Source organism: Wolffia australiana, chromosome 5 (assembly GCF_029677425.1).
Source record: "Wolffia australiana isolate 7733 chromosome 5, ASM2967742v1".
NCBI classification, from domain to species: Eukaryota; Viridiplantae; Streptophyta; class Magnoliopsida; order Alismatales; family Araceae; genus Wolffia; species Wolffia australiana.
The window spans coordinates 235,374-260,596 of record NC_135839.1 but is presented as its reverse complement, the minus strand read 5'-3'; the positions used below and the strand labels follow the sequence as shown (position 1 = coordinate 260,596).

Below are 25,223 nucleotides of genomic sequence, written 5' to 3'. Positions count from 1 at the left end.
AACGTTCCTTTCAGATGTCCCAACTAAAACGCTACTCTTTTATCTTCCACCCAAAATTGGTTGGAATGAATACCTTTGTGAAAAACATGTTTTTCTGATAAGAAGCTCCCAAGACCTTATCAGAGAAAGAAGAGAGGGAGGAGCGTCACACGTGAAAGTCTGTATTAACACGTGTGGATTCATCAATCAAGCCTGGATGTCTATATGTATGGATACTAAAGAGGAAATGTATATGGAGCAATAACCTGAGTCCGTAGTGGGAATTTTATGAGTGGCTAAGCTTTGACCATTTATCGGTAAGTCTTGAATTGATTCCCACACCTGTTTTGAGAAACTAGTTGCATTTGTTTGGCTTCTCTTTTTGCATCCTCGTGGCTGTATTTTCTCATGTCATTCTACTCCATGGTAGTGACACAAAACATATCTCTAACATCTAAGTCATCAATTATATCATTGGGTTACCAATGACTTTTGAAAACAACAATATTTCTTTAGGAGTACGTGGACAAATGTGATATGTTCTTGATCTATCATTGGATACAGAAACTTCTGTTACGAGCCTAAGGCTTCACCACGTGCATCTGGTGTTGAATTTCAAACTATATATTCTCTTCTTCTTGAAAGTGTTAGTTAATATCAATATTATTGGGGAAGTTGATCGACCACACTAATCACTTGAGAGAGTATTGTGTACATTTTTTGTTCAAAAAGTCAGTTTATGCATGAACGTGTAGAAGTTCACCAGACGAGGATTCTGTGTTCTTGAAAACAAAATACATGGACATCTAAGAAGTTGCTCTTATACACCAATGGTTGCAGTAGAAATAGTAGATAGGAAGTCAGTCCACCTGTAGTTTTGCACTTATTGGAGAGGAAACCTATTCTCCTTGGAATGCAAGCAGCAACACACTGATTATTGTTCTGGTGCACAAGTTGAGTATTGGTCAATGGCTCAATTGGAGTATGAGCTAACCTGTGTCTAATCATTTGCAGAAGATGATTGTTTCAATTTTTTTTTTTGGCAGAAGATGATTTTTAAGCCCACGTGCCTATGATAATGTATTATGACAAATAATTAACGTGATATTATTTAGAACTTGCTTATTCAGTGCATACAACTAAAACTATGTACGGTGACTATTGGTACTCAGTTTTTTCAAAAAAAAATTATTTTGGTACTCAGGTGGATCATCTCCATTATATACCTACATCAAAACTAGTTCTATTAATCTTACAAAAGGACTTTCAAGGAAGTCTTATTAACCTTTTGTGTGATAATATGGGCATAATCAATCCATAGGGTAGCACGAGAGGGAAATCAAATATCCCTTCATTTATCTCTCCCTCTCTCTCTCTCTCTCTCTCTCTCTCTCTCTCTCTCTCTCTCTTTCTCTCTCTCCCTTCATTTATCTAACCCATGTGGGTTTTAGCTCGTCATATGTTTCTTATGGGTTTCTGGGCCTTTTTTTCTTAATAAAGCTCATTGTCTTTACAAAAAATAATTTATTACCTCAAAGTGACTTTGCACATTGGGAAAGCTGAATGTATTCTGAAACAATCTAGACTGCCACAAGGGTGTCTTTGATTATCTGGTTAGGGAAAATCTTGATGAACAGGAGGGGTGTGGAAGGACCATGATGAGCATCTCCGTTAAGATATGGAAATAGATAGAGTCAGTAGATAGATGGATAGGTAAAATGTATAAACAGAAAGAACTGAAGAAAGAGAGGTGTTCATGAGTTCTAAAAGATAGGGAAGCCCTTGATTATCATCCACTCCGCAGGCCCAGTGGAGAACTACTCCATGTTTTTACAGGGCCAAGAGATAGAGATAGAGATAAATAGATGAATAGTTAAGTAGATAGATAGATAAATGGAGAAAGAGACAGACACACGAAAAAATAGAGGGAGGGAGGGAGAGAGAGAGAAACAGATAGAGATAGAGAGATAGATGCCCATTGGTTAGGAAAACCCTTCATGACTGGACAATTTCTCAACGAATCTTTTATTAAGAAAGGACTGGAAGAGAGAGAAAGAGAGAGGTGGCATGGCCAATTGATTGGGAAAGTCCTTTATGTGCATCTGCTAGCCCAGCGGACATCTCAAATCTCTACCAATCTTTTAGTGAGAAAGGACCAGAGAGCGAGGTATGGAGAGAGACTGAGAGAGACAGAGAGAGATAGAAAAGAGAGAGAAAGCGAGAAAGAAGAGAGAGAAAAATAGATAATAGAGAGGACAAATAAGAGATAGAAAGAGAGAGGACAAATGAGAAATAGAGATAGATAGAGAGAGAGAGAGGACAAATGAGAAATAGAGATAGATAGAGAGAGAGGACAAATGAGAAATAGAGATAGATAGAGAGAGAGAGAGGACAAATGAGAAATAGAGATAGATAGGGAGAGAGAGGACAAATGAGAAATAGAGATAGATAGAGAGAGAGAGAGGACAAATGAGAGAGAGAGAGAGAGAGAGAGAGAGAATCATGAACAGGAGGGGAGGGGGAGGTTTTTGATCTGCATTTGCTTGTAGGCCCAGAGCCAGTTCTCTGGGCGGACCTCGCCGCCGAGTGCGCGGACGACAGAGCCGCCGGAGCAGGCCCCGAGCTTGCAGCAGTCCTCCAATGGCAGCCCCTTCACCAGCCCATAAATAAACCCGCTCGCGAACAAGTCCCCCGCCCCTGTGCCGTCCACCGCCCCCGCCTCCTCCACCGCACCAACCCTCACCACCTGTTCTTCCATCTTTTAGAGCGAGAAAGAGAGTAGAGACTGCTAGAGATAGAGATAACGATGCAGAGATTAGCGATAGAGAGAGCGTCAGACCTTTCTTCCTTGCTTGGCTATACAGCCTTTGGGGCCCAAGGTCACAACTGCCCACCTGCAGTGCTTGGAGAGGAAAGCCACTGCTGCCTCTGGGTCCGTCTTCATCTCTCCTCTGAGGCGCACACAGACGAGAGAGAAATACATAAGGAGAAAGGGAATGGTAGAGAGAGAGATGGGTAGAAAGAAAGAGAGAGAATGTCACAGAGAGAGAGAGATGGATAGAAAGAAAGAGAGAGAATAGTAGAGAAAGAGAGAGAATTGTAGTTAGAGATGGGTAGAAAGAAAGAGAGAGAATGTCACAGAGAGAGAGAGATGGGTAGAAACTAGAAAGAAAGAGAGAGAATAGTAGAGAGAGATGGGTAGAAAGAAAGAGAGAGAATGTCACAGAGAGAGAGAGATGGGTAGAAACTAGAAAGAAAGAGAGAGAATAGTAGAGAGAGATGGGTAGAAAGAAAGAGAGAGAATGTCACAGAGAGAGAGAGATGGGTAGAATCTAGAAAGAAAGAGAGAGAATAGTGTAGAGAGAGATGGGTAGAAAGAAAGAGAGAGAATGTCAGAGAGAGAGAGATGGGTAGAAAGAAAGAGAGAGAATAGTAGAGAGAGAGATGGGTAGAAAGACAGAGAGAGAAGGGTAGCGAGAGAGAGAGAGAGAGAGAGAGAGAGAACCGGAGGAGCTCTCTGGCTTCGTCCTCGTTAGCGAAGCACAGGTCGACCAGCCCACCTTCCAGCAGGCTCAGAAGCGGCGCCCGAAAGTCCCTCACCATCTGCGACAGAAAATTCACCAAGAATCATCAAAGAAGAAGAAAGAAGAAGCAAGAAGAAAGAAGCACCGCCGGACCTCGAAGCTGGCAAGGTCCAAAGACACGGCGAGCTGCTCCTCCTTGGCAAGCCGGATGGCGGCGCGAATCGCCTCCAAATTGAAGGAATTATAGCGCACCACGAGCCACTGAGTACAAGCTTTTAAAACGAGCAGCAATTCACAAGTTTCTAGTAATCCGGGCGGGGTAAAAATCTCACCTTTGAGCTCCGGAATTCTTCTCTGGTGAGCTCTTGGGCCTGGAGCTTCACCGCGTGGCCCAGACAAGGCCGCATGGTGCGGTTTCCTTCGTCATCCACCAAGCAAGCGCACTGCCCACCAACCAAAGAACAAGTCTTTAGTTGAAGAAGAGGGGATTCTCTCTCGGGGTTCGGTTCTTTCGTAAAATGGAACTTGTTTGGCTTAAGTGATCACACTATTTCTCGATTCATCGATTGTGAGTCACCCACTTCTTCTTCTACTTCTACTTCTTCTCATCAATCTTCTCTACCTCTGATCATCCCAATGAGCGAATGGGTGATTCTCATCAGGTCGAAGATGGGGGAGTTTTCACCTGCCCAGTCGGGCCCTTCTTCCTCCTCAGCCGGGAGAGGTCGACTCCGCTCCGGCCCATGTCGAGGACGAAATGGGCTCCCTTGTCGTCGTCCCCGCACGCGCCGATAATGCCGCTGGAGACGCCGAAGCCGGCGGCCAGCCCGCGAATCGTGTTGGCGACGCTGCCGCCGGCGACGGTTCTCACCTCGCCGGCGTGGGCGGCCTGCGAGTTCACCTCCTCGAGTATCTTCTCCAGGTCTGGAAGCGCCACCTGCGCGCGGCGGAGAAGCTCTGACGAGTGAGGAAGACGAAGCTTTCTCTCCCATCGATTGATACGGTGAAGAGAGAGGGAAAGAAGACGGATGAAGAGAGAATCTTGTCGACAGAGACGAAGGGAGAGAAGGAAATACGAAGAGAGAGAGAGAAAGACTGAGAGATATAGATAGATAGATAGTGAGAGAAACGAGCGGGGAAGACGAAGCTTGATATGGGCAGACTGGGCAGGGAAAGAGACATGAAGGGGGAGAGAGATAGAGAGATGAAGAGGGAGAAAGAGACATGAGGAGAGAGAGATGGAGAGATGAAGAGGGACAAAGAGACATGAAGAGAGAGAGAGATGAAGAAGGAGAAGGAGACATGAAGAGAGAGATAGAGAGATGAAGAGGGAGAAAGAGACATGAAGACAGAGAGAGAGATTTTGAGAGAGATAGATAGAGAGATGAAGAGAGAAATAGACAGAAGAGGAGGGATATGGGAGAGAGAAAGAGATAGAAGATGAGGGATATGAGAGAGAAAGAGACAAAAGAGGAGGGATATGGGAGAGAGAAAGAGACATGTAGAGGGAGGGAGAGGGAGAGAGAGGAGAGAGAGAGAGATGAGAGGGAGAGGGAGAGAGAGGAGAGAGAGAGGGAGATGAGAGGAAGGGAGAGAGAGGGGGAGAGGGGGAGAGGGAGAGAGGGAGAGGGAGAGAGAGGAGAGAGAGAGAGAGGGAGATGAGAGGAAGGGAGAGAGAGGGGGAGAGAGGGAGAGGGAGAGAGAGAGAGGGAGAGGGAGAGGGAGAGAGGGAGAGAGGGGGAGGGAGAGAGAGGGAGGGAGAGGGAGAAAGAGAAGGAGATAGAGAGAGGGAGAAAGAGAAGGAGATAGAGAGAGGGAGAGGGAGAGAGAGGGAGAAAGAGAAGGAGATAGAGAGAGAGAGAGAGAGAGAGAGACGAGAAAACCTGTTGGGAGCCGCCGCGGTCGCCGGGGACGCGGTCGAGAAGAGACCAGTCGACTCGGGCGACGTGATCGACCATGGCGGCGGGCTGTAAACCGAGAACGAGCGGGGGGGCCGGCGTTGGGCGGCGGTCGCTGGCGCAGGAATGGGGCGCTGCGAGAGCTCCATCTACCCCCATCCCTTACCCCCACCTTAAGACTCGAGAAAACCCCCTTCTTTTCTGCTCTTTCCCCCCTCAATCTCGATCCCTTTATATACATCCATAGAGGAGAGAGAGAGAAGTATCGCCCCCATCAATCGGAATCCGTTGCGGAAGTATCGTGATTCAAGGGAGGGATGGAGTTTGATCTAGAAGAGAGAGAGGTAGATAGATAGATAAAGATCGAAAAAGTGGTAGAGAGATAGGTTCAAGGCCAAGGATTTTCAATTGTTCAAAGGGAAACTATCATGCGACGTGTCGTATCATTGGATAACTTTGGGAGAGAAACGGAGATAAATTGAAGACAATGTAAGTTGATACAAATATAGAGGAGGGAAATCAAAGCCTTTCAAAGCATTGCGCATTTGTCTTAAGCTTATATATACATACATATATATATGGACAGATAGATGGAATTGTAAATGGATGGAGCTAAAATGTGGAACTTTTCAAGTGGGAGAGATTGGGAGATATAGATAAACAAAGATGAATATAAGAGCATACTAACTGATAGGTGGATAAAGAGAGAGAGAGAGAGAGAGAGATCAAAGGTAAGATCTTTTTAAAGGAAACCCTTTGTCGAGAGAGAGGATAGTATTAGATGTTCAATGTGAGAAAGCAAGATTTTATAATGGTCTACAGAGGTACCCATTTGCAAGGAATGCGGACACTTGATCACAGTGAAGAAAAAAAGAGATATCACCAATTCAACCTTATCATCCATCAGCATCATCCTCATTATCATCGTCACCGTTCATCATGTCATCATCGTCGTCATCATCGGAAATGATGCGGGTGATGGCGAAATGACGCGGCAGATAAAGTCAACGAGGTTATGATTGGGAACATGATATTCTAATCTTTTGATAGGGGTGTGTGCGGCGGCGGCGCCTCGGTTGATGCCCTCTCCCGTGGCGCTTTATGAGAAGATGACGGCTGGAAAAACCATCCTATTTGGGTTGCCAAGAGAGAGAGATGAAGAGGTAGATAGAGAGAGAGATGTTACGCTGCTGATGATGACAAATAAACATAAAGAAAGGGGGATAGATGGCAATCGATGGTAGACTGATAGCTAAATTACTTGAAACTTAATAATCTGGATACGTGTATAGTTGATAATGAATAGGTGGAGGGATGGATAGAGAGAAAGATGAGTACAAGTCGCATGCTTGCGTAAAGAGATGAAAAAGCCCAAAATAGTGTCGGCCAAAAGAGAAATCTAGAGATAGATATTAGATAGGGAGACAAGTTGACAGTAATATTGGCGTTGGAACAATGCAGAGACAACGACGTTAAGATATTTAGAGAAACAAGAGGTAGAAGGGAACCATTGACAGGATTGAAAGAAAGAGATACTGGAGAATGAAAGAGACACTTGGACAACAGGGGAGAGAGAAAGATGGAGGGAGATTAGGCCACAGAGATTAGAGAGAAATAGAGAGAGATAAATGAAATTGGAAAGCCAGAGATGATAGTCCATTGATGGGAGATTGGGAGAGAGAGAGAGTGAGAGAGAGGGAGTGAGAGAGGGAGTGAAAGAGAGAGAGAGAGAGAGTGAGAGAGAGGGAGCGAGAGAGGGAGTGAAAGAGAGAGAGAGTGAGAGAGGGAGTGAAAGAGAGAGGGAGTGAGAGAGGGAGTGAAAGACAGAGTGAGAGAGAGAGATAAAGAGAGAGAGAGAGAGGGAGTGAAAGACAGAGTGAGAGAGAGAGATAAAGAGAGAGAGAGAGAGGGAGTGAAAGACAGAGTGAGAGAGAGAGAGAGAGAGAGAGAGAGAGAGAGAGAGAGAGAGAGAGAGAGAGAGAGAGAGAGAGAGAGAGAGAGAGAGAGAGAGAGAGAGAGAGAGAGAGAGAGAGAGGGAGTGAAAGACAGAGTGAGAGAGAGAGATAGAGAGAGAGAGAGGGAGTGAAAGACAGAGTGTGAGAGAGAGAGTGAGGGAGTGAAAGACAGAGTGAGAGAGAGAGAGAGAGAGAGAGAGAGAGAGAGGGAGTGAAAGACAGAGTGAGAGAGAGATAGAGAGAGAGGGAGTGAAAGACAGAGTGAGAGAGAGATAGAGAGAGAGGGAGTGAAAGACAAAGTGTGAGAGAGAGAGAGAGGGAGTGAAAGACAGAGTGAGAGGGAGAGAGAGATAGAGAGAGATAGAGGGAGTGAAAGACAGAGTGAGAGAGAGAGAGGGAGTGAAAGACAGAGTGTGAGAGAGAGAGAGAGAGAGAGAGAGGGAGTGAAAGACAGAGAGAGAGAGAGAGATAGAGGGAGTGAAAGACAGAGTGAGAGAGAGATAGAGAGAGAGAGGGAGTGAAAGACAGAGTGTGAGAGAGAGATAGAGAGAGAGAGGGGGAGTGAAAGACAGAGTGTGAGAGAGAGATAGAGAGAGAGATGGGAGAGAGTGAAAGAGAGAGAGTGGGAGAGAGTGAGAGAGAGAGGGAGTGAGAGAGAGAGGGAGTGAAAGAGAGAGAGTGAGTGAGTGAGTGAGAGAGAGAGGGTTTGTGTGCGAGAGGAAGAGAGAGGGTTCTAACTTTAAACTAGGGAGTGGCAGTTTTGGTTTCTGCGTCAGTATTTTTGGCAAAAATCTTACCTATGGGGGAACTTTGGTATGGTCTAGGTCGAGCCAAACCTGTCTTCCCTTGGATAAAATCAATCAGTTTGGACAAAGGTATCTGAAAAAATCCAATTCAAAGTCAAACAATCAAAGATATGTTCAAGTCAAAGGATTAATTAAAAGAGTTAAACAATCAACTTTATCATGTAAAACTACCAATTTTGTGAGGAATGAACTACAAAATCAAAGACAAACTGTTTTTATACATGTTTACATTTATATTTATTATTGTATTTAAACATATTTGTACATATATTTGTATTTATACTACAATTTCTATTAATTTTTTATATTTAAAGCTATGTATGTATAATTATTTATATTTGTAATTGTAGTTGTATTTATATTTAAATTTATACTAAAATTTCAATTAATTTTGTATATTTATGTATATTTAGTTATATTTATAATTGTAGTTGCATTTATCTTTATATTCATATTGCGGTTATATTTGTGTTTATATTTGTGTTTAATCGGGGGAACTTGTGTTGATCTTAGTATACATATTCATAAGGTCTAGTTTTTGTAGGGATTTCTGAGGGTCACATATCAGAAAGCGCAAGAAATATAGTTTTTCCCCTTGGATATCGGTGGTCTTCGATCTGCTGTACTCTTCATACCGAAATGGTTATCAAACTTACGGTAAGCCCATGTATTTTAAACCGATGGTGTTATATTGGTACAGTTTTGTCAAATTTTGGTAAAAATTGGAGAACCATAGTAAATTAGTGGTGCCCACGTTCAAATATGGCTCTTCTTAAAAAATCAGTACCAACATTTTGGTGAGCCAGTGAATCCCAAACTGCTGGTATCAGTTTGATCTGGTTTTACCAAAGTTAGGTAAAAAATGAGGAATGCTAGTTTCAGTAGTGGTGTACCAGGTTCAAATATTGGCAGGTGCAGAAATTATATATTTCGTCCTTCTTACATCGATTTGGTTTTCATTCCAGTTTGCTAGTGGTACAAACATCAGTGCCTAACTTTTGTTAGCCTGTGACTTCAAAAATCAGTAAGAAAAAAAAAATTCTTGCTAATTCTTGAAAAAAAAAATCAGTATCGAATTTTTTTGTAAGCCCCTGAATACCTAACCGATGGTATAGGTTCAGGGCAGTTTTAATAAAGTTAAGTAAAAAACAGCTAATTCCTATGTCCAACTTATAATTCCTTGGTTAGTCAACAATTTAGCCATCTGGAAGGCCCAACAAGCTCAAAAGGGGCTAGTACAGATTTCAAGCTTTCAGCCCAATTACAATGGCCCAGTTCCTCACTGTTCCAGCCCGACAGCTTCTTCTTCTTCTGCTCTCTCTCTCTCTCTCTCTCTCTCTCTCTCTCTCTCTGCGTGGTAAGCTGTAGTGTCGACAATGGCGACGAGCGTCGCAGTCTACAGCTTGTTCATCATCAACAAATCGGGAGGTTTGATTTTCTACAAGGTCGGGGGACGATCCTCTTTTGATTCGTTCCGTGTTCTTTGGTTTGAATGAAATAATGATCGATCTGAACGAAATAATGATTTATTTGAGTGAACGAATGATCGAATTGATTGAAAGAATGATCTATGTGAATGAACGAATGATCGATTTGAACGAGATGATTCGCTGGGATGGGGCGTGCAGGATTATGGATCGGCGGGGCGGATGGATACGAATGACACCCTGCGTCTGGCGAGCTTGTGGCACTCGATGCACGCCATATCCCAGCAGCTCTCCCCCACGGTCGGCTGCTCCGGCATCGAGCTCCTCCAAGCGGACACCTTCGATCTCCACTGCTTCCAATCCCTCACCGGTAATTCTATCTGCTCTCTCTTCTCCGATCTGCTACATTCTTTGTCGGTGATCTCCGTTGCTGGAAATGGTAGTCATTGATGCATTTCTTATCATGTTATCGAACTATTTATCAATTATTTGTGAAAATATCAATAATTGATGCAGTTCTTGACATGTTATCCAACCATTTGTGAAACTACAAGTGATTGATGAATGTCTTTTCATGTTTGTGAAATTAGTAGTAATTGCAACCAAATTCTTCGGTTTCCTTCACAATTACATTTGGATAATCTCTATTCTCGAGACACCATCCTGCTCTTTTTCTTTTAAGGTAATCAGGTGTCATATCTTTAGTTGTGGACAAAGGTAGTTGACCTGCTTGGCTTTTTAAAATTCAAGCGTATTTTGATTTAATAGAAATATTTAGATTTTATTTGAGAATAGCCCATGAACCGGTCTTGACTTTTTCGAGTGTCATTTTATAAAGTGTCCTGCTTTGATGCATGTGGTTTCTGATTCCTTTCCGATTCGTGAGGTTTCTATGAAAAGCTTTCGTCCTAGATCTTAACATGACCTGATGCTTATCTTCTGATGAAGGTGGCAGTTTTTCATGGAATATATTTTATATTTTTTCGTAAATTTGATCATAATCGTTACTAGGTGGGATGCCATTCTTGGAGTGATCTCCTAACAGAGTAGAAACTCAGAATTGTCTTCTACGAAATTAGTTTAAGAATGTTCCATTGAGGCTCGTGTGCTCTCATGTCATTCCCTATCATTCACCTTTACCCCAAATCCCTCAATACTCTTTGTTACCCGTCTTGGCATCGTAAACTTTGTAAGGAGATCCATATCCCTGCGACTATCATATTATTGTCAGGATCATCGGCATTGTCATAGTCATCAGCACCGTTATAATCATTACATTATCATTATCGTTATCATTAGTGTCATCGCCATTATCATCATTCAATATGAGCTTAGCAATTTATGGGATCACCAGTGCACTGCATTCTCAAAACTCTTCCCATCTGTGAAAAACAAATGACAGAGGCACTGATGTCGTTGCTGATGGCAATTTTTTTCTCTTAATCAGGGACAAAAATTTTTGTGGTATGTGAGCCCGGTCGCCCCGGCATGGAGGCACTTCTCAAGGTGATCTATGAGCTTTACACGGACTTTGTGTTGAAAAACCCATTCTACGAGATGGAAATGCCCATCAGATGCGAGCTCTTCGACCTCAACCTCTCCCAGATTATCTTAAAAGACAGGGCACTTTTCCCTGTCAGATAGGATTCAATAATTCACCTGGATGGTATCATTATAACCATCGCGAGCTTCATCGTCTTCTTCATCTTCGTGACCTTCAGCATAATGCCTATGCGCATTGACATGATCAACCCATTGGAATTTTGCCCACTTATCCTCCTTTGCCTTGGTAGTGAAAAGAAAGGTAGTTGTTGTTCTATGTTTTTACATTTAAGTTATTCATTTACCTAGCTTGATTATTATTTTCCTTGAAGAATGGCAATATCTTCTTGCTTTATTTTATCGAATGAGGGGGATGTTTATCCTTCATCTTGCACAATTCTTTCCCCTGTATGGCACGTACTGTCCTGTATTTAAGATGCTAAGTTTCCACTGCGTCAGTCTAATGAGTAACCTTCAAAGTTTGTTATTAAATGTTGCAAAGAAATGATTGAATGTCTTAGAAGTTGGAAAAATATAAGCTATTCTTTTGTTCCATGATGGGAGAAATTGAACGCGAAATCTTGTCAACAATAAAACAATTTCTCACCCCTAAAAATTGGCTAACAAAAGTTAATTTTTTCTTGTTTTCTCACTGTTCTTTCAAATGAAAATATTAGCGTTGATTGATATATAATGGCCTGACCTTGTATTTCCACAACTGGTCTATCTAGTACTAAAACAAACGTATATGGCTCGTGCCAATTTCTTCTAATCATGGATTGGTTTACCCATAAATTCAATTCTGATTGAAGTCCTTTGCTGAAGTGATGAGAGTTTATTTTTCTTACACTGCTATCCCATGCTTAGTAAGAGATCAACTGAATTTTGTTTAGACTGCTGCATAATTCCCAGAAGATGAAACTAACTTTTAGTATAAAAAAATCGTCTCGAGGAAGAACAAGAATTAAAGCATGCAAGGAGGTCAGTGTAATGAGCAGTCAATCGTCTTGATCAGGATTATAGTTCCGGATCGTCCCGGACATGGACGAAGGACGGGACGGGACGAATTTCGTCCCGTCCGACGTCTGATGTTAGCTCAGGGAAAAAGGAGGGGACGGTTTTTTGTCCAACAAAAAAACGGTCTCGTCCAATAATCTAGGGACGGTTTTTTGGTCCTGTCCAGTGGCCACGGGACGAATTTTCGTCCCGAAATTCCTCCCGGACGAAAAAACACATTTTATATTTTTAATATATTATAATATATTACAAATTGTCCTAGCGAGGCCATGTGTCAACATCTCAACCGTCGGATGTGAATCCGGAGACCTCCGGACGGACGATTTTTTCGTCCCACGGGACGAAAACCGTCCCGTCCGGTGGTCCCCGGGGTGAATTTTCGTCCCGAAATTCGTTCAGGGACGCGAACAGGACGATTTTTTCGTTCTGGGACGAAAACTCGTCCCGTTCGCGGCTCTGCACTATACATGTTCAGGATACTTGATATCTATCCAGTCGCGCGTTAAGCAACGCCAACCGTCCGATCAATAGATGGGACTTGCCTCTTTCCTTAGAAACTTTGCGGTGCGGCGAGCGTCGGTGGCTAATTGCCATGGCCGCCGCCGCTCTACCGCCGCCGCTGCTCTCCTCGTCGGAGAAAACCTCCGTCGCCGCCGGGAGACTCGGCGGCGCTGCGGCCTGTATGATCAAAACCGGCGTCACCTCCGGCCACGCCATTTGCGAAGCTTTCTCCCCATTCAATTCTGTTCTCCGTTCTCTCTCGGAGGCCCGTCTCCCTCGTTTGGCCCTCCTCCTCTACTGCGAGGCCCTCTGTCTATCCCCTCCCCTGCCCGCCGACCCCCACACCTTCCCCGCTCTCCTCGCCGCCTCCGCCGCCCTCCCCGGCGGCGGCCATTCCGAGCTCTCCCAGCTCCACGCCCTCTCCCTCAAGACCGGCTTCTCCCGTCACACCCTCACTTCCAACTCCCTCCTTCACGCCTACGCCGTCTCCGGCCTCGCCCCCCTCGCCCTCCACCTGTTCGACAGAATGCCCAGCCGAGACGCTGTCTCTTGGAATTCCGTCATCAAAGCCCATGTCGCCGCCGGGGACCTCCCCGACGCCCTCCGGACTCTCCGGGCCATGCCCGCCGCCCTCCGGAATATCATATCGTGGACGACGGTGATCCATGGGCTTGCGGCCGCCGGCTCGCCGGAGCCTGCCCTCGAGCTCTTCCGAGAGATGCAGTTCTCTGGGCTTGCCCCCGACAGCGCCGCCCTCTCTGCTGCCCTCTCTGCCTGTGCCCAGCTCGGCGCCGTTGAGCACGCCCTCTGGGCTGCCGTCTTTGCCGCCCGCCGCCGCCTCCCTGTTGATCCGCCTCTTGCTTGCACCTTGATCGACGCCCTCTGCAAATGCGGCGAGCCCGACGCTGCCATCAAGGTTTTCTGTATAATTGGCGCCCGTCAGCATGCTCTGGAAGCGGCCTCCGGCCGCCGCCACCTGCTGGGTGGTGAGGCTGATGCCGCCATGGCCATCTTCAAGGCAATTGGTGCTGACGAGCCAGCTTCCGTGGCAGCTGGCTTTGCCATTGCCCCCCTGTTTGGCGGCGAGCCAGATGCTGCCGTCTTCGTGTTGAGTACAATTGCTGCCGACAAGCCCACTCTCGAGGCCAATTCTTCCCCCCTGCTCTCAACACAGCATGCTGCCGCCGCCAATGTTCGAGTTTGGACGGCAATGATCTCAGGCCTCGGAGCAAACGGCCGAGGGCGGGTGGCGCTGGCCCTGTTCGAGGTGATGCTGGCAGCCGGGATCACCCCCAATGAGCTCACAGTCACTGCCGCCCTTGCCGCCTGCGCCTTCTCCGGGCAGGTGGCAGAGGGCAAGGCCATCTTCCGGCGGCTGGAGAAGGGGCAATTCAGGTGCAAGACGAGAGCGGAGCACCTGGGGTGCATGGCCCAGATCCTTGCCAGAGCTGGAGAGCTGGACCAGGCCCGGGCCATGGCGGAGAGAGGCGGCGGCGCCGTTGCCTTTGGAGCACTGGCCACTGCGTGCCGGGACCAGGCAGACTGGCAATTGGGCAAGGAGCTGGGCGAGATCCTCCTCGAGCTCGACAGCAGCGACAGTGGCCGGTATGTGGGCTTGGCGGCCGTGCTGGCAGGAGCAGGACGGCGGGGGGAGGCGGCGGGGGTGAGACAGCTGATGAAGCGGCGGGGAGTGAGGAAGATGGCGGGGTGCAGCACCATAGCGGTCGGCGGTGTGGTGCACAATTTTGTGGCAGGGGACAGGAGGCACCCAAGAGCAGGGGAGATTTACAGGGAGCTGGGGAGGATGATGGAGAGGTTGAAAGAGGCAGGGTATGAGCCGGACAGAGGGGAAGGGGTGGGTGAGCACAGTGAGAAGCTGGCCATGGCTTTTGGGCTGATCAGCACCAAGCCTGGGGCGAGGTTGCAGATATTGAAGAATTTGAGGGTGTGCCAGGACTGCCACACTGCTGCCAAGCTGGTTTCCAAGGTCTACGGACGCCGCATTGTCATGCGAGACCGTTTGCGCTTCCACCACTTTGAGGACGGCTCCTGCTCATGCGGCGACCGCTGGTGATTGAGAAGAAGCAACACGATTGTACAAATAAGTGTAGAGAGCTGAACGCTGTGTGCTTGTTCTGTGACCAATGTGAGATTCAGATGGCATTCATCAAAATTACTGTAAAGTAGCAGAGTAAAACAATAACATTGTTGGTTTCTCAAGTTTGCAGCTTGAATGACTCTTTACCAGTAATCTAAGGTTCATAACACCTTAAGCTACATTAACACATATCATAGAAATTCAATGGTTGGGGCTTGATTTCGAGGCTCAAGTGCAATTGGTTGAAACTTTGTGCTTACCAAGGGAAGCTGAATTTCTCTCCTGCTTTTGCTTTTGGAATAATTGAGACGTCTTTATTGTATATTTTGCGTACACAAGCTTTGAAAGTGGAGACTGCTACTTTGTGTGGTGATCAACACACTACACAATGCTAAGGCCTTTGTGTGGTTTGGTGCAAATTTTTGTACAAGAAATAAAAAAAGAGTTCCACCACTGAGAAACTATGATGAGGATTGGCTGCCAGTGGCATAGCCTCTGTGGCAGGCGCCACAGCAGGCAAGGCAGGTGGCACCCCAGGGGTAAACAGATGACGTCAATGACGAGGCCATGGCAGTTGCCACCACTGGCAGACCGCACAGGACAAGTAGAATTGTGTCCAGGGTGGCCACCTTGCTAAGCAACTGTATGTTTTTGGGCAAAAACTGCACTTTGCAGGGGTCTGGAATGGTGAAAATTATTCTCTGGTGCTGACCATCTCTACTTGGAAGATTGTGAAGACTGATTTTGAACTTTTTATGTTTTCCTTCCATTTTCCAAGAAAATTGAACTCCATCCTTCAGTATTTTATTCTCTTCCAAACCCGTATTAGCCTCGAGCAGAACAAAGAAGAATAAGCAAATTTATTGTTGGTGGAACATAAGAATCAGCAAAGTAGACTAGGCCTCCAGCACGTCGATGATCTGCTCAGCTCTCCACGACTGCTCTGGTGCAAGCTCCACCTTTCCAATCTGAAACAGTCATCGCCATTAATCTTAGTAAGCTGTATGAAGTTGCCAGGAAGGGTTGCGAAGAAAAATCAAGTTAGAAAACAGAATACCTTTGCATTCTCGACGCAAACAAAGTCTCGGAAGCAGCTCTCCATCTGCTGGTGTGGGTTCCAGAGCACTGCGTCCGACCAGCTTCAGAGGAGAAGATGCCATGAAACATATCAGAGAAGAGGAAGAAGAAGAAGATGATAATGGCTTTGATAAACAAGAAGAAGAAAATGGTGATGATGACTATGATAAACCACAAGAATATGATGACGGCAATGATGAACAAGAAGAAAAAAATAATGATAAATATAAAGACGACGAAGATTACGATGCCAGTGACGGTGGTCGTAATCATGACCGTGAAGACTATCATTAAGAAACAGAAAATGGTGATGATGACGATGATCGTGATCACAATGATGATGACTATGGTAAAGACGAAGACCATTGCAATGGTGATAACAATTATCATGATCATGATCACAATGATGATGACTATGGTAAAGACGAGGAAGATTGTAATGCTGATGACAATGATCATGATCATGATGACTGTGATAAAGAAGAAGAAAATGATGATGATGATGATGATGATGATAATGACAATGATCATGATCATGATGATGAAGATGTCAATGATAAAGAAGAAGGATATGACATTGACACGGAGAATGAATTGAAGATGAAGAGAAAGACAATGAATAAGAAGAAGACTGATGATAGCAATGACGCTGGATGTGGCGGTGGCAATGGTGAAGACAAAAAATATGAAGAAGACAAAGACGGCCGAAGACGATGATGATGGTGATGGCAATGACAAAGAAGAAGACAATTTTTCTTTTTGAAAATTAACAAAGAAGAAGACAATGACGATGACGCTGATGATGATGACACCGGCGACGGTAATGATGATGGCGATGAAGACGAAGAAGAAGACGATGTCAAAGATGATGACAATGAAGGTGACGATGACGACCACAATGACGGTGATGAAGAGGATGATGAGAATGAAGGTGAATGTGACGATGATGACCACAATGATGATGATGAAGAGGATGATTACAATGAAGGTGACTGTGACGATGATGACCAAAATGACAATGATAAAGTTGATGATGATGACAATGACGATGATGATAATGATGATGATGGTGACAGTGACAGAGATGATGACGACGATGAAGATGAAGACAAAGAGGTTGACCAGGATGATGACCACAGATGTCAATGACACAACGATGGGGACAAATGCATTGACTACGCCAATGACGACGATGATGAAGAAGATGGTGATGATGCAGATATTAATGTTGATACGACATGGCCGCTTACTTGATATTCCGGATACTGAGGGAGTCTCCCAAGCCATTGTCGAGGATCACCTCGGCCGGAGCGTCAAGGTACACGCAATCCACAAAACCCGGGAACAAAACCGTCTCCCTGAACGAAGAATGCCAATACGCAGTGAACATGTGGATCAAAAGAAGAGAAAGATGGAGACTTTTTCAATTTTGTCATAGTGGGCATACCTCGATTCGACGCCCTGTGCCGGGTTGATGGGGTCAGGGTCCTTGTTCAAGGTCTTGCACCCCCGCAGACCCCTCACCCTCACACCCTCGATAGCAGCCTGCTCATAGGACGGAGAACTATATCTTCAACGAAAGCTTATAAAACTAAATCAAAATTTCAAAGATTGTCGGATATTGAAGAGAAGAAGGAATCAAAGCATTTTTCTGCCATAATTTCCAGCTTGAAATAAGTTGCAATTAATTTTCGGCGTAACAAGCAGATGTTCATCTCTAGATAGTAATTATCTTGGCTAGCCAGTTAATTGAAGTTAAAAAAGAAATTTCATCACTGTTGGGAGCAAAGGAGAAAGCTTTAGGCAGAGCTGGGGATAAGTTTGCATACCCTGAAGTATGTGTGGAGAGCGCCGCTGAAAGAGAAAGTTTTGCTGTCCGTGTTCGTGATGGTCACAACAGTTTGCAGCGCCTTCGGACTCAGGGAAATCTTCGCAGGAAAATGAATGAGAGAATTGCATGTCGAACAGAGATTAAAGGAGACGGCTAGAGCTTGAGAGTAAGAGACAGCAAGATGAAGGGAGAGAAAGATGGGAAGAGAGAGACAGATGGAGGGAGAGACTCGAGGAGAGGTAGAAAGAGAGGAGGAAAGAAACATGCATACCTGGAGAGAGGGGAGAGAGAGAAAAAGAGAGTGAGCTTGAGAGACAGAATGAGAGAGAGTGAGCTATAGAGAGAGAGAAAGAGAGAGAGTGAGCTATAGAGAGAGAGAAAGAGAGAGAGTGAGCTAGAGAGACAGAATGAGAGAGACTGAGCTATAGAGAGAGAGAAAGAGAGAGAGAGTGAGCTAGAGAGACAGAATAAGAGAGACTGAGCTATAGAGAGAGAGAGAGAGAGAGAGTGAGCTAGAGAGAAAATGAGAGAGAGAGAGTAAGCTAGAGAGACAGAATGAGAGAGACTGAGCTATAGAGAGAGAGAAAGAGAGTGAGCTGGAGAGAGAATGAGAGAGATTGAGCTGTAGAGAAAGTGAGCTGGAGAGAGAATGAGAGAGATTGAGCTGTAGAGAGAGTGAGCTGGAGAGAGAATGAGAGAGATTGAGCTCTCTCGAGAGTGAGCTAGAGAGAGAATGAGAGAGATTGAACTGTAGAGAGAGTGAGCCAGAGAGAGAATGAGAGAGATTGAGCTATAGAGAGAGAAAGACAGAGTGAGCTAGAGAGAGAATGAGAGAGAGTGAGATATATATATATATAGAGAGAGAGAGAGAGATAGAGAGAGAGTGAGAGAGAGAGAGAGTGAGAGAGAGAGAGAGATTGACCACCTTATAGAGGGCGTGGAAGCTGAAATCCCACATTGCTCGCGTGTACTCGTTGTCCTTGAGCTCCAGGGTCACGGTGGGATCTCCTTCTGCGTTCTCAGTCCCCACCACGGACCAGTCCAGGTTCCTCGCAAACCCATGCTACCCAAAGAAAAAAAATAATAAAAGAACAAGAACATCGTCACCAGGCCCCCCCCCCCCCTCCAACTCAAAATCTTCCCAAGAAAGTCTCAAGCAACTTGAAATCTCGCTATTATCGTCCGCTCAAAAATCACCTGTTGCATGGGTCCTGGCCCAAATTGCGGGAAGCAGTGAGGAATTCCTCCGCTGTCCCATCAAACCGCACAAATCAACGAGATAATCAAACGATAAGAGAACGTTTTCGAACACGAAGAAGATAGTGATAATCGCTGGAAACCTGATGGGCTTCGTTTTATTGAAGACGGCGTCTGGGCGGACAAATAGCAGATCTTTCTCGCCAGAGATCTTCCACGACGTCACGCACGCCCCAAAAAGATAAACTTCGGCCTCGCTGCAACCCACAATTGCAAAAACCACAGTAAGTGATTGGCCAAGTCGAGACCCATAAGAGAAAATTTGGAATTTTGGATTTGGAACATAAATGCGCTTGAAATAGCGGCCAATTTCAAGGTGGGTTTTTGGCTTTCTTATCAAAAAATTTCTCATTCACCGGTTTTAAATCCAAAACCAACCAGAATCCGGAAGACTTGAGAATTCTTTCTTATAAAACATGGGATTGAGAATTCTGCATCGTCTTACCTTCCTCCGGGAGAACTGAGCTTGACGATGGGAAGCCCGCCGTTTCCTTCTTCCAATTGGACGCCTTTGCCGAGAACTGCCGGAGTCACAGTCCGTTGGCTGGCGTTAATGGCGGTCATCGCCCTGCCGCCACTTCTACCTGGCGATAACCTTCGCCTGCAAGTTGAAGGAGAGGATGTGAACCACGACAGACGGCGAGAGAAGAGAGAGAAACCGAAGATGATGGATCTAAAACTGTCCAACGTGCCTGGCCTGGAGACGAGTCGATGCCGTGAAACAAGAAGAAATGCTGATCGCTCCGACCATCTCTCTCTCTCTCTCTCTCTCTCTCTCTCTCTCTCTCAAACTATCTATCTATCTATATATCTCTCTCTTGTCTATCTATCTCAAGCTCGATATAGGGAGGATAGCCTGACAAGGGGGTCCCATTCTGAAAAGAGTGGCTTGGTTTGGATCAAGATATTGATAGCATATTCCTCCTCGAATCTTTCCATGAAACCCATGAAAAGGGAAGAGATACTAGATCTTTTCGTATAACTCTGCAAGGACTAAACCATGTTTTAGCAGAGAATAATGGAGAATGGAAGAGGGAAGAGGCCAGAAAACGAGAATAGGTGAATAGTTCAATCGGAGTGAGTGCGCCAAAAAACTGTTTACTTTCACATTCGCAATGGTGAAATTGTTCCATTGTAATATGTATGTTCTAGATTAAGTTTTAGGGCTTAGATGGGTTATATGTTTCATTATTATAGGTGAGTGAGGTGGGTTATACGTTTTGATTGGTTAAACCATGTTGGCTGCAAGTCATAACTCAGAGTGTATAAACCTAATACAGATTAACACTGAATATAAAAATAATATAAATTGGTATTGACATTGCTAAAAAATGTAAATAGTTTAATAGCACAATTCTCATAGTATCCACCGTCATATCTTTCTATTATCTAATAAAAATTATCTCTTCACTATTTTTGATATATTACTATCTCTCACTATCACGGCCTCATCATCTTACTAAAAAATTATAGTTGTATTCTTATCTTAAATATCTCCTCATTATACTGTTCATATATTGTTGTTTTATTGTTACATTCACTATATTCTCCTCACTATTTTTAATATTATCCCTGAGCTATCGACCTTTCTCATAGATGTATAAATAGAGTTGAGTGAGAATTAAACTACCGTCACATATTTACATTAGTAATCTTGATTCATCTCAGGCCCATGAGATACCTTTTAACTGGAAATAAGCTGATTATAAAATCAGAGACATCTGTGAGGTTTATACAAGATATACATCGATATTCATATTTGAATGGAGATGACTACTATAAAGCCTTCGACTGAAAAATAGGGATCACTAAATTGATACTGAGATTCACATGCTAAGTTATGCTTGAATATTTTCTTAGATTCATGTCTGGAAAGTCAGTAAATGAATAAGGATGTTGAGTTGGATTTATGCAACTTATAAGGATAAGGAGAAAAAAATGTGCTGAAACCAAGTTGGGCTAATTTTATGGGCAAAATGTTTACAAATTATCATGGCAAATAATTCTCTAACTAAACCTTCATTGAAGATCCTGTCTTGACCCCTCTATCTCCGCCATGTACTTCTTACTATATCCGAGCTAATGCTTATTTGAATCCCGTGATTAGATACTCAAGATGTCCTTGATGTCTTAGGTCAGCTGATCACTTATACAAACATGACATGAATCAATTTGATTGGCGTTCATGTGTAATACTATTCAAGAATTCGTACAGATCAATTCAGTAAACACTTTCTCGAAAGATCATCCACCATCTATCCTCAATGTCTCCACATTGACGGCCACATGATTAACCTTGATGTCTCTAGAAACTTGTGGGTCTTTCTAGATGTTCTAGAAAGTTGTGGAAATCTTCTATAGAGAGAGAGGTCTCTAGAAGCTTCTAAGGAGCTCTATAAAAGGAGGTGCCTACCTCATCGAGGGTGAGGAATTCTGAGTGAATTCTGGAGGAGTTTTAGAAGGAATTCTTGAAAGCATCCTGTGAGCAACCTTGGAGGGTTCAAGCTTAGCTAATTGAAGAGTTGGACAACATAGCATCATGCAAAGAGGCTTTTGGAAGGAGGTGACACCAAGTGTGTATCTTCTTGACGGATAGTCCCTCTCGTGAAATTTTTATATTTTTTCCCTTTATATTTTCTGTTTTGGACCTCTATTTAAGAAGGTTGATTTCTCCAAATCAGTGTGTCGGTTGTTTTTACTCTCATCCCTAAATTCTTGGTGGATTCTTGAGATTGGTTGGATACATATTTAGGCTCCATTAAGTTAAGATTCTCAACACGTAATTCAATAAATCATTGCATAAATTTAGGGACTTCGTTAAAAATATAACTCTTGAATAATAATGAATGCACGTTATTAGTATGAACTTATAATTAATTGGAAGTTTGATTGGCTTGAAAGTCGGACACTATTTATCAAAAGCATCACAGACTAAATTAATCCTTTCAATTACTTTATTTTTGAGATTTTAACTAGCCATATGAATGAATTTCTAGGTTAGTTTAAATATTTAGTTGGATGCTAAAAATATTGTGATTAAAAAATTCCATATTTTGATGACATGCCATTGACTAACCATTTTATATTCCTTCATTTGAAAAATAAATTTATACTTAGAGGAATATATTTAAGGAGAAATACAAATGACAGAACATACATGTTAGAGATTTGGAGGTAAGAAGACATAAGGAAATACTATTAGATAAATAACCTCATGAATTCAAATGTGAATTTAAACTAATTTTCATGTAATACTTATGATTCACCAATGAGACATGACCTATCCTATCTCTTGTTCTCCTGATCTAGACAATTTATTTTAAAAATCAAATAAGTATCTCAAGTATGAGAGGAAATATGAGGTGGCTTTATTTTTTCTTCCTCAAACTTTAAGCAGTTTCATTTTACGAAAACTAAATTTTAATATTTCTATTTTTCCCATTAAATACAATAACATCAGAAAAAAATAATGGTGAGGATTGAAGGACTAGTTTTATGCATAAAACCAAGATTGGGTTGTTTCTCAAAGTGAGAAGTGAGAGGTTTGATGTCCATTATATCCCTCTATCCTCTCATATTTATTTTACGCTGTGTTTCCTATATATTTTTTTTCATTATCTCTCAATTATGTTCTCCATCTTTTACAGGGTGAGCTGTATTTTTTGAGCACCTAATGTCCCTATGCTCCATCTGGAGCCACTACTTGGGCTGGTCCCAACCTAGTTGGCCCTTGAATGACTATCTCCATCCAGATCCAAACATGGATGGAAAAAAAATCTAGGCCCAGATACTCAGCTCTGTCTGGTCCAACAAAATGCAGCCAGAGTTGGCAAAGGGATGATCCGGTCTATAAGCTGCTTGTAGGCTTATTAGGTGCATAGGAACCCACTCTTTTTGAGTCATTGAATTTCCATCTCCATCTAGATCTGGACATGGATGGATTGCCCAGATGGAGGATGAAATGTCACATATTTTCATGTATAAACAACCCCAGTGATGTAAATGTAGCAATTGAAATACATGTTATGAAATATACTGCATGTTATGAAATACATGTACTTTAAAAACATCTGTTTCACAAGATTTTCTTCAAGTATGTAATGGAGAAGCAGGTAGCGTTGGATAATTATATTATTGGTTAAAGGCTCCAGTCTACAGCTTATGTGCAAGGGCAAAAAATGTCATTGAGTAAGATGCAAATGGCCTAAATGGAAACATGCAATTTTTCAACGAATTGTTTAATATTGATTTATTGAAGAACAATTATCAGAATCCATAGATTTCCATTGATTTAATCACTGTCTCTCTCTCTCATTTTATGTCTCGAACTCTCTCTATCTCTTACTTTCTCTTGAGTCTCTCTCAATCTTTCTCTATCTCTCTCTAGTTTTCTGTCTCAATCTCTCTCTCATCTCGCTTTATCTCTCTCTTTTTCTGTCTCATTCTCTCTCGTTCTCTCTCTATATCTCTTTTTCTGTCTCAGCGCTCTCTATTTCTGTCTCTCTCTCCCTCTCTCTCTCTTTCTTTCTGTCTTCGTCTCTCCCTCTCTCTCTCTCTCTTTCTGTCTTAGTCTCTCCCTCTCTCTCTCTCTCTCTTTCTGTCTTAGTCTCTCCCTCTCTCTCTCTCTCTATCTTTCTGTCTCAGTCTCTCTCTCTCTCTCTGTCTCAGTCCCTCCCTCTCTCTCTCTCTCTGTCTCAGTCTCTCCCTATCTCTCTCTCTCTGTCTCAGTCTCTCTCTCTCTCTCTCTCTCTCTCTGTCTCAGTCTCTCCCTCTCTCTCTCTTTCTATCTCTCTTTTTCTGCCTCAATCTCTCTCTCGGTCTCTCTACCTCTCATTTTTTGTCTCAGTCTCTCCCTCTCTATCTCTCTCTTCCCTCTTTCTTTTTGTCTCAGTCTCTCTCTCTCTCTATCTCTCTATATCTCTCTTTCTTTCTGTCTCAGTCTCTCTCGGTATCTCTCTCTGTCTTGATCTCTCTCTTTTGGTCTCTTTTTTTCCTTTGCCTCTTACTGTCTCTTTTTATCTCCCTCTCCCTCTATTTTTTTTTTCTCTCTCTCTCTCCTTCTCCCTCTTCTTCTTCTTCTTCTCACTGTCTCTCTCTTCCATCATTTGAAATCCATCAGCACCCTCATCTGTGATGTTCTGATAGTCATGTCATCCCTCAAAGACTGTCAAATCAGTCATATCTGTTGGGAATTCGATATTGCATAAAGAAGATCAAGGAGGAAGAGAGCAAAGAGAAGAAGAAGAGAGCGAGTGAGAATGAGACGAAAGAAGGTAATGATCATTGTTATTCTACAGCTATAGATAGTTACACATATTGGTATTTATGATGTTGTAGTAATACTAGATTTAGTAAGTTTTGTAAGTCTAATATTTTCCGTTATAATCAGTATAATGGACCTATCTAGATGTTGCCTGATTGTCTATGTTTCTTATCTATGTTGAATCCAACCTTCTATGTTTCCTATATTTAATCCTAGCCCCTAAACTTCTTTAGCAAGTATAGAATATATTTCTGATCGTTACTACTCTAATACTCTGTTAAGTCCTACTGATTGGATTCCGGCTGACATCGCAAGTAAAACTCCTCAACAGTACCATCAGTCACCAGAATTTAGTCTTGTCATCCATCATTATCTTACCCTCATAAAACATAATCTGTTCACTAGCCTGAGGCTCGGCTTTGACATTTTGGACTGGGGTCCGGTCAGATCAGACCAAGCCTGGACCGCCGGTCCACCATTGTAGGGTGGACCGGTTGGTCGGGCCGGATCCAGACTAATGGTCAAACCGGACCGGGGCTGGTTTAAATAATAAAAAAGTTTTTCCCCCTCTTCGCCCTCACCTTGGTCGTGCTCTGCCTAATGGTGGATCAACACAGTCATGGTCTTCTCCCTTTCTAGTATTCTTTTACTTTTTCTTGTACATCAGCTTTTTCCTACTATTTTCCTTCTTCCTCTTTCTCCTGATTTTCTTATTTCTCATCATGTTTCTTTACCTTCTTCCGTTTTTTCTTCCTCTCTTCTTCTTTAAAACCTCTTTTATTGTTCAATTATTCTTACTTCAATATTCTTTTCTTTTTCTCTTTTCATTTTATTATTCTTTTCATTTTTCAAGATGGGCTTTACAAGTGACTTTACAATAAATTTTCCATTTGATGAGACATTCATACCAATTTTTTATCTTGACTTTTTTGTTCTTCGACTTTGACTAGTCAACATGATTATACTCGGACCAGAGGAGATCAGATTGGAACCGAACCAATCCTTAGATAAGGTTTAAGTCCTTGCTAAAAGTATGGACTGGATGGGG

The 25,223-nt window shown here is 43.4% G+C and overlaps 4 protein-coding genes across 4 annotated transcripts; 2 read left to right on the top strand and 2 right to left on the bottom strand.

Annotated features, from left to right (window-relative positions):
- Positions 1-1,931: 1,931 nt before the first annotated feature.
- Positions 1,932-5,756, bottom strand: LOC144703112 (pfkB-like carbohydrate kinase family protein). Its single transcript, XM_078575208.1, has 7 exons — positions 5,387-5,756; positions 4,189-4,440; positions 3,836-3,946; positions 3,657-3,764; positions 3,485-3,582; positions 2,819-2,930; positions 1,932-2,725 (listed from the first exon to the last, which is right to left on the bottom strand). The coding sequence occupies exons 1-7, from the start codon at positions 5,558-5,560 to the stop codon at positions 2,480-2,482; spliced, it is 1,101 nt and encodes a 366-aa protein (XP_078431334.1). The 5' UTR covers positions 5,561-5,756; the 3' UTR covers positions 1,932-2,479.
- Positions 5,757-9,460: 3,704 nt separating this feature from the next.
- On the top strand, positions 9,461-11,418 carry LOC144702872 (SNARE-like superfamily protein). Its single transcript, XM_078574872.1, has 3 exons — positions 9,461-9,607; positions 9,791-9,959; positions 11,037-11,418. The coding sequence occupies exons 1-3, from the start codon at positions 9,539-9,541 to the stop codon at positions 11,231-11,233; spliced, it is 435 nt and encodes a 144-aa protein (XP_078430998.1). The 5' UTR covers positions 9,461-9,538; the 3' UTR covers positions 11,234-11,418.
- A 246-nt stretch (positions 11,419-11,664) lies between these two features.
- Positions 11,665-14,900, top strand: LOC144702870 (Tetratricopeptide repeat (TPR)-like superfamily protein). Its single transcript, XM_078574870.1, has one exon. It carries the CDS (start codon positions 12,741-12,743, stop codon positions 14,721-14,723), a length of 1,983 nt encoding a protein of 660 aa, XP_078430996.1. The 5' UTR covers positions 11,665-12,740; the 3' UTR covers positions 14,724-14,900.
- Positions 14,901-15,526: 626 nt separating this feature from the next.
- On the bottom strand, positions 15,527-19,743 carry LOC144702871 (Galactose mutarotase-like superfamily protein). The gene is made up of 10 exons (XM_078574871.1): positions 19,605-19,743; positions 19,358-19,513; positions 18,996-19,109; positions 18,853-18,904; positions 18,581-18,718; positions 17,654-17,752; positions 17,272-17,369; positions 17,075-17,182; positions 15,805-15,886; positions 15,527-15,715 (listed from the first exon to the last, which is right to left on the bottom strand). Exons 1-10 carry the CDS (start codon positions 19,661-19,663, stop codon positions 15,644-15,646), a joined length of 978 nt encoding a protein of 325 aa, XP_078430997.1. The 5' UTR covers positions 19,664-19,743; the 3' UTR covers positions 15,527-15,643.
- Between the last annotated feature and the right edge of the window lie 5,480 nt (positions 19,744-25,223).

Bases quoted from the DNA above. Each gene is read 5' to 3' on its own strand.
- LOC144703112 (XM_078575208.1), bottom strand. From the start codon at position 5,560: ATGGGGGTAGATGGAGCTCTCGCAGCGCCCCATTCCTGCGCCAGCGAC. The intron at 3,583-3,656 runs GTCCGGCGGTGC...TTTCTGTCGCAG, and splicing joins TGGACCTTGCCAGCTTCGAG to ATGGTGAGGGACTTTCGGGC. The intron at 2,931-3,484 runs GTTCTCTCTCTC...TGTGCGCCTCAG, and splicing joins GAAGCCAGAGAGCTCCTCCG to AGGAGAGATGAAGACGGACC.
- LOC144702872 (XM_078574872.1), top strand. From the start codon at position 9,539: ATGGCGACGAGCGTCGCAGTCTACAGCTTGTTCATCATCAACAAATCG. The intron at 9,608-9,790 runs GTCGGGGGACGA...TGGGGCGTGCAG, and splicing joins GAGGTTTGATTTTCTACAAG to GATTATGGATCGGCGGGGCG. The intron at 9,960-11,036 runs GTAATTCTATCT...TCTCTTAATCAG, and splicing joins CTGCTTCCAATCCCTCACCG to GGACAAAAATTTTTGTGGTA.
- LOC144702870 (XM_078574870.1), top strand. From the start codon at position 12,741: ATGGCCGCCGCCGCTCTACCGCCGCCGCTGCTCTCCTCGTCGGAGAAA.
- LOC144702871 (XM_078574871.1), bottom strand. From the start codon at position 19,663: ATGGTCGGAGCGATCAGCATTTCTTCTTGTTTCACGGCATCGACTCGT. The intron at 18,905-18,995 runs GTTTCCAGCGAT...TTGATGGGACAG, and splicing joins AATAAAACGAAGCCCATCAG to CGGAGGAATTCCTCACTGCT. The intron at 15,716-15,804 runs GTATTCTGTTTT...TGACTGTTTCAG, and splicing joins TTTGCGTCGAGAATGCAAAG to ATTGGAAAGGTGGAGCTTGC.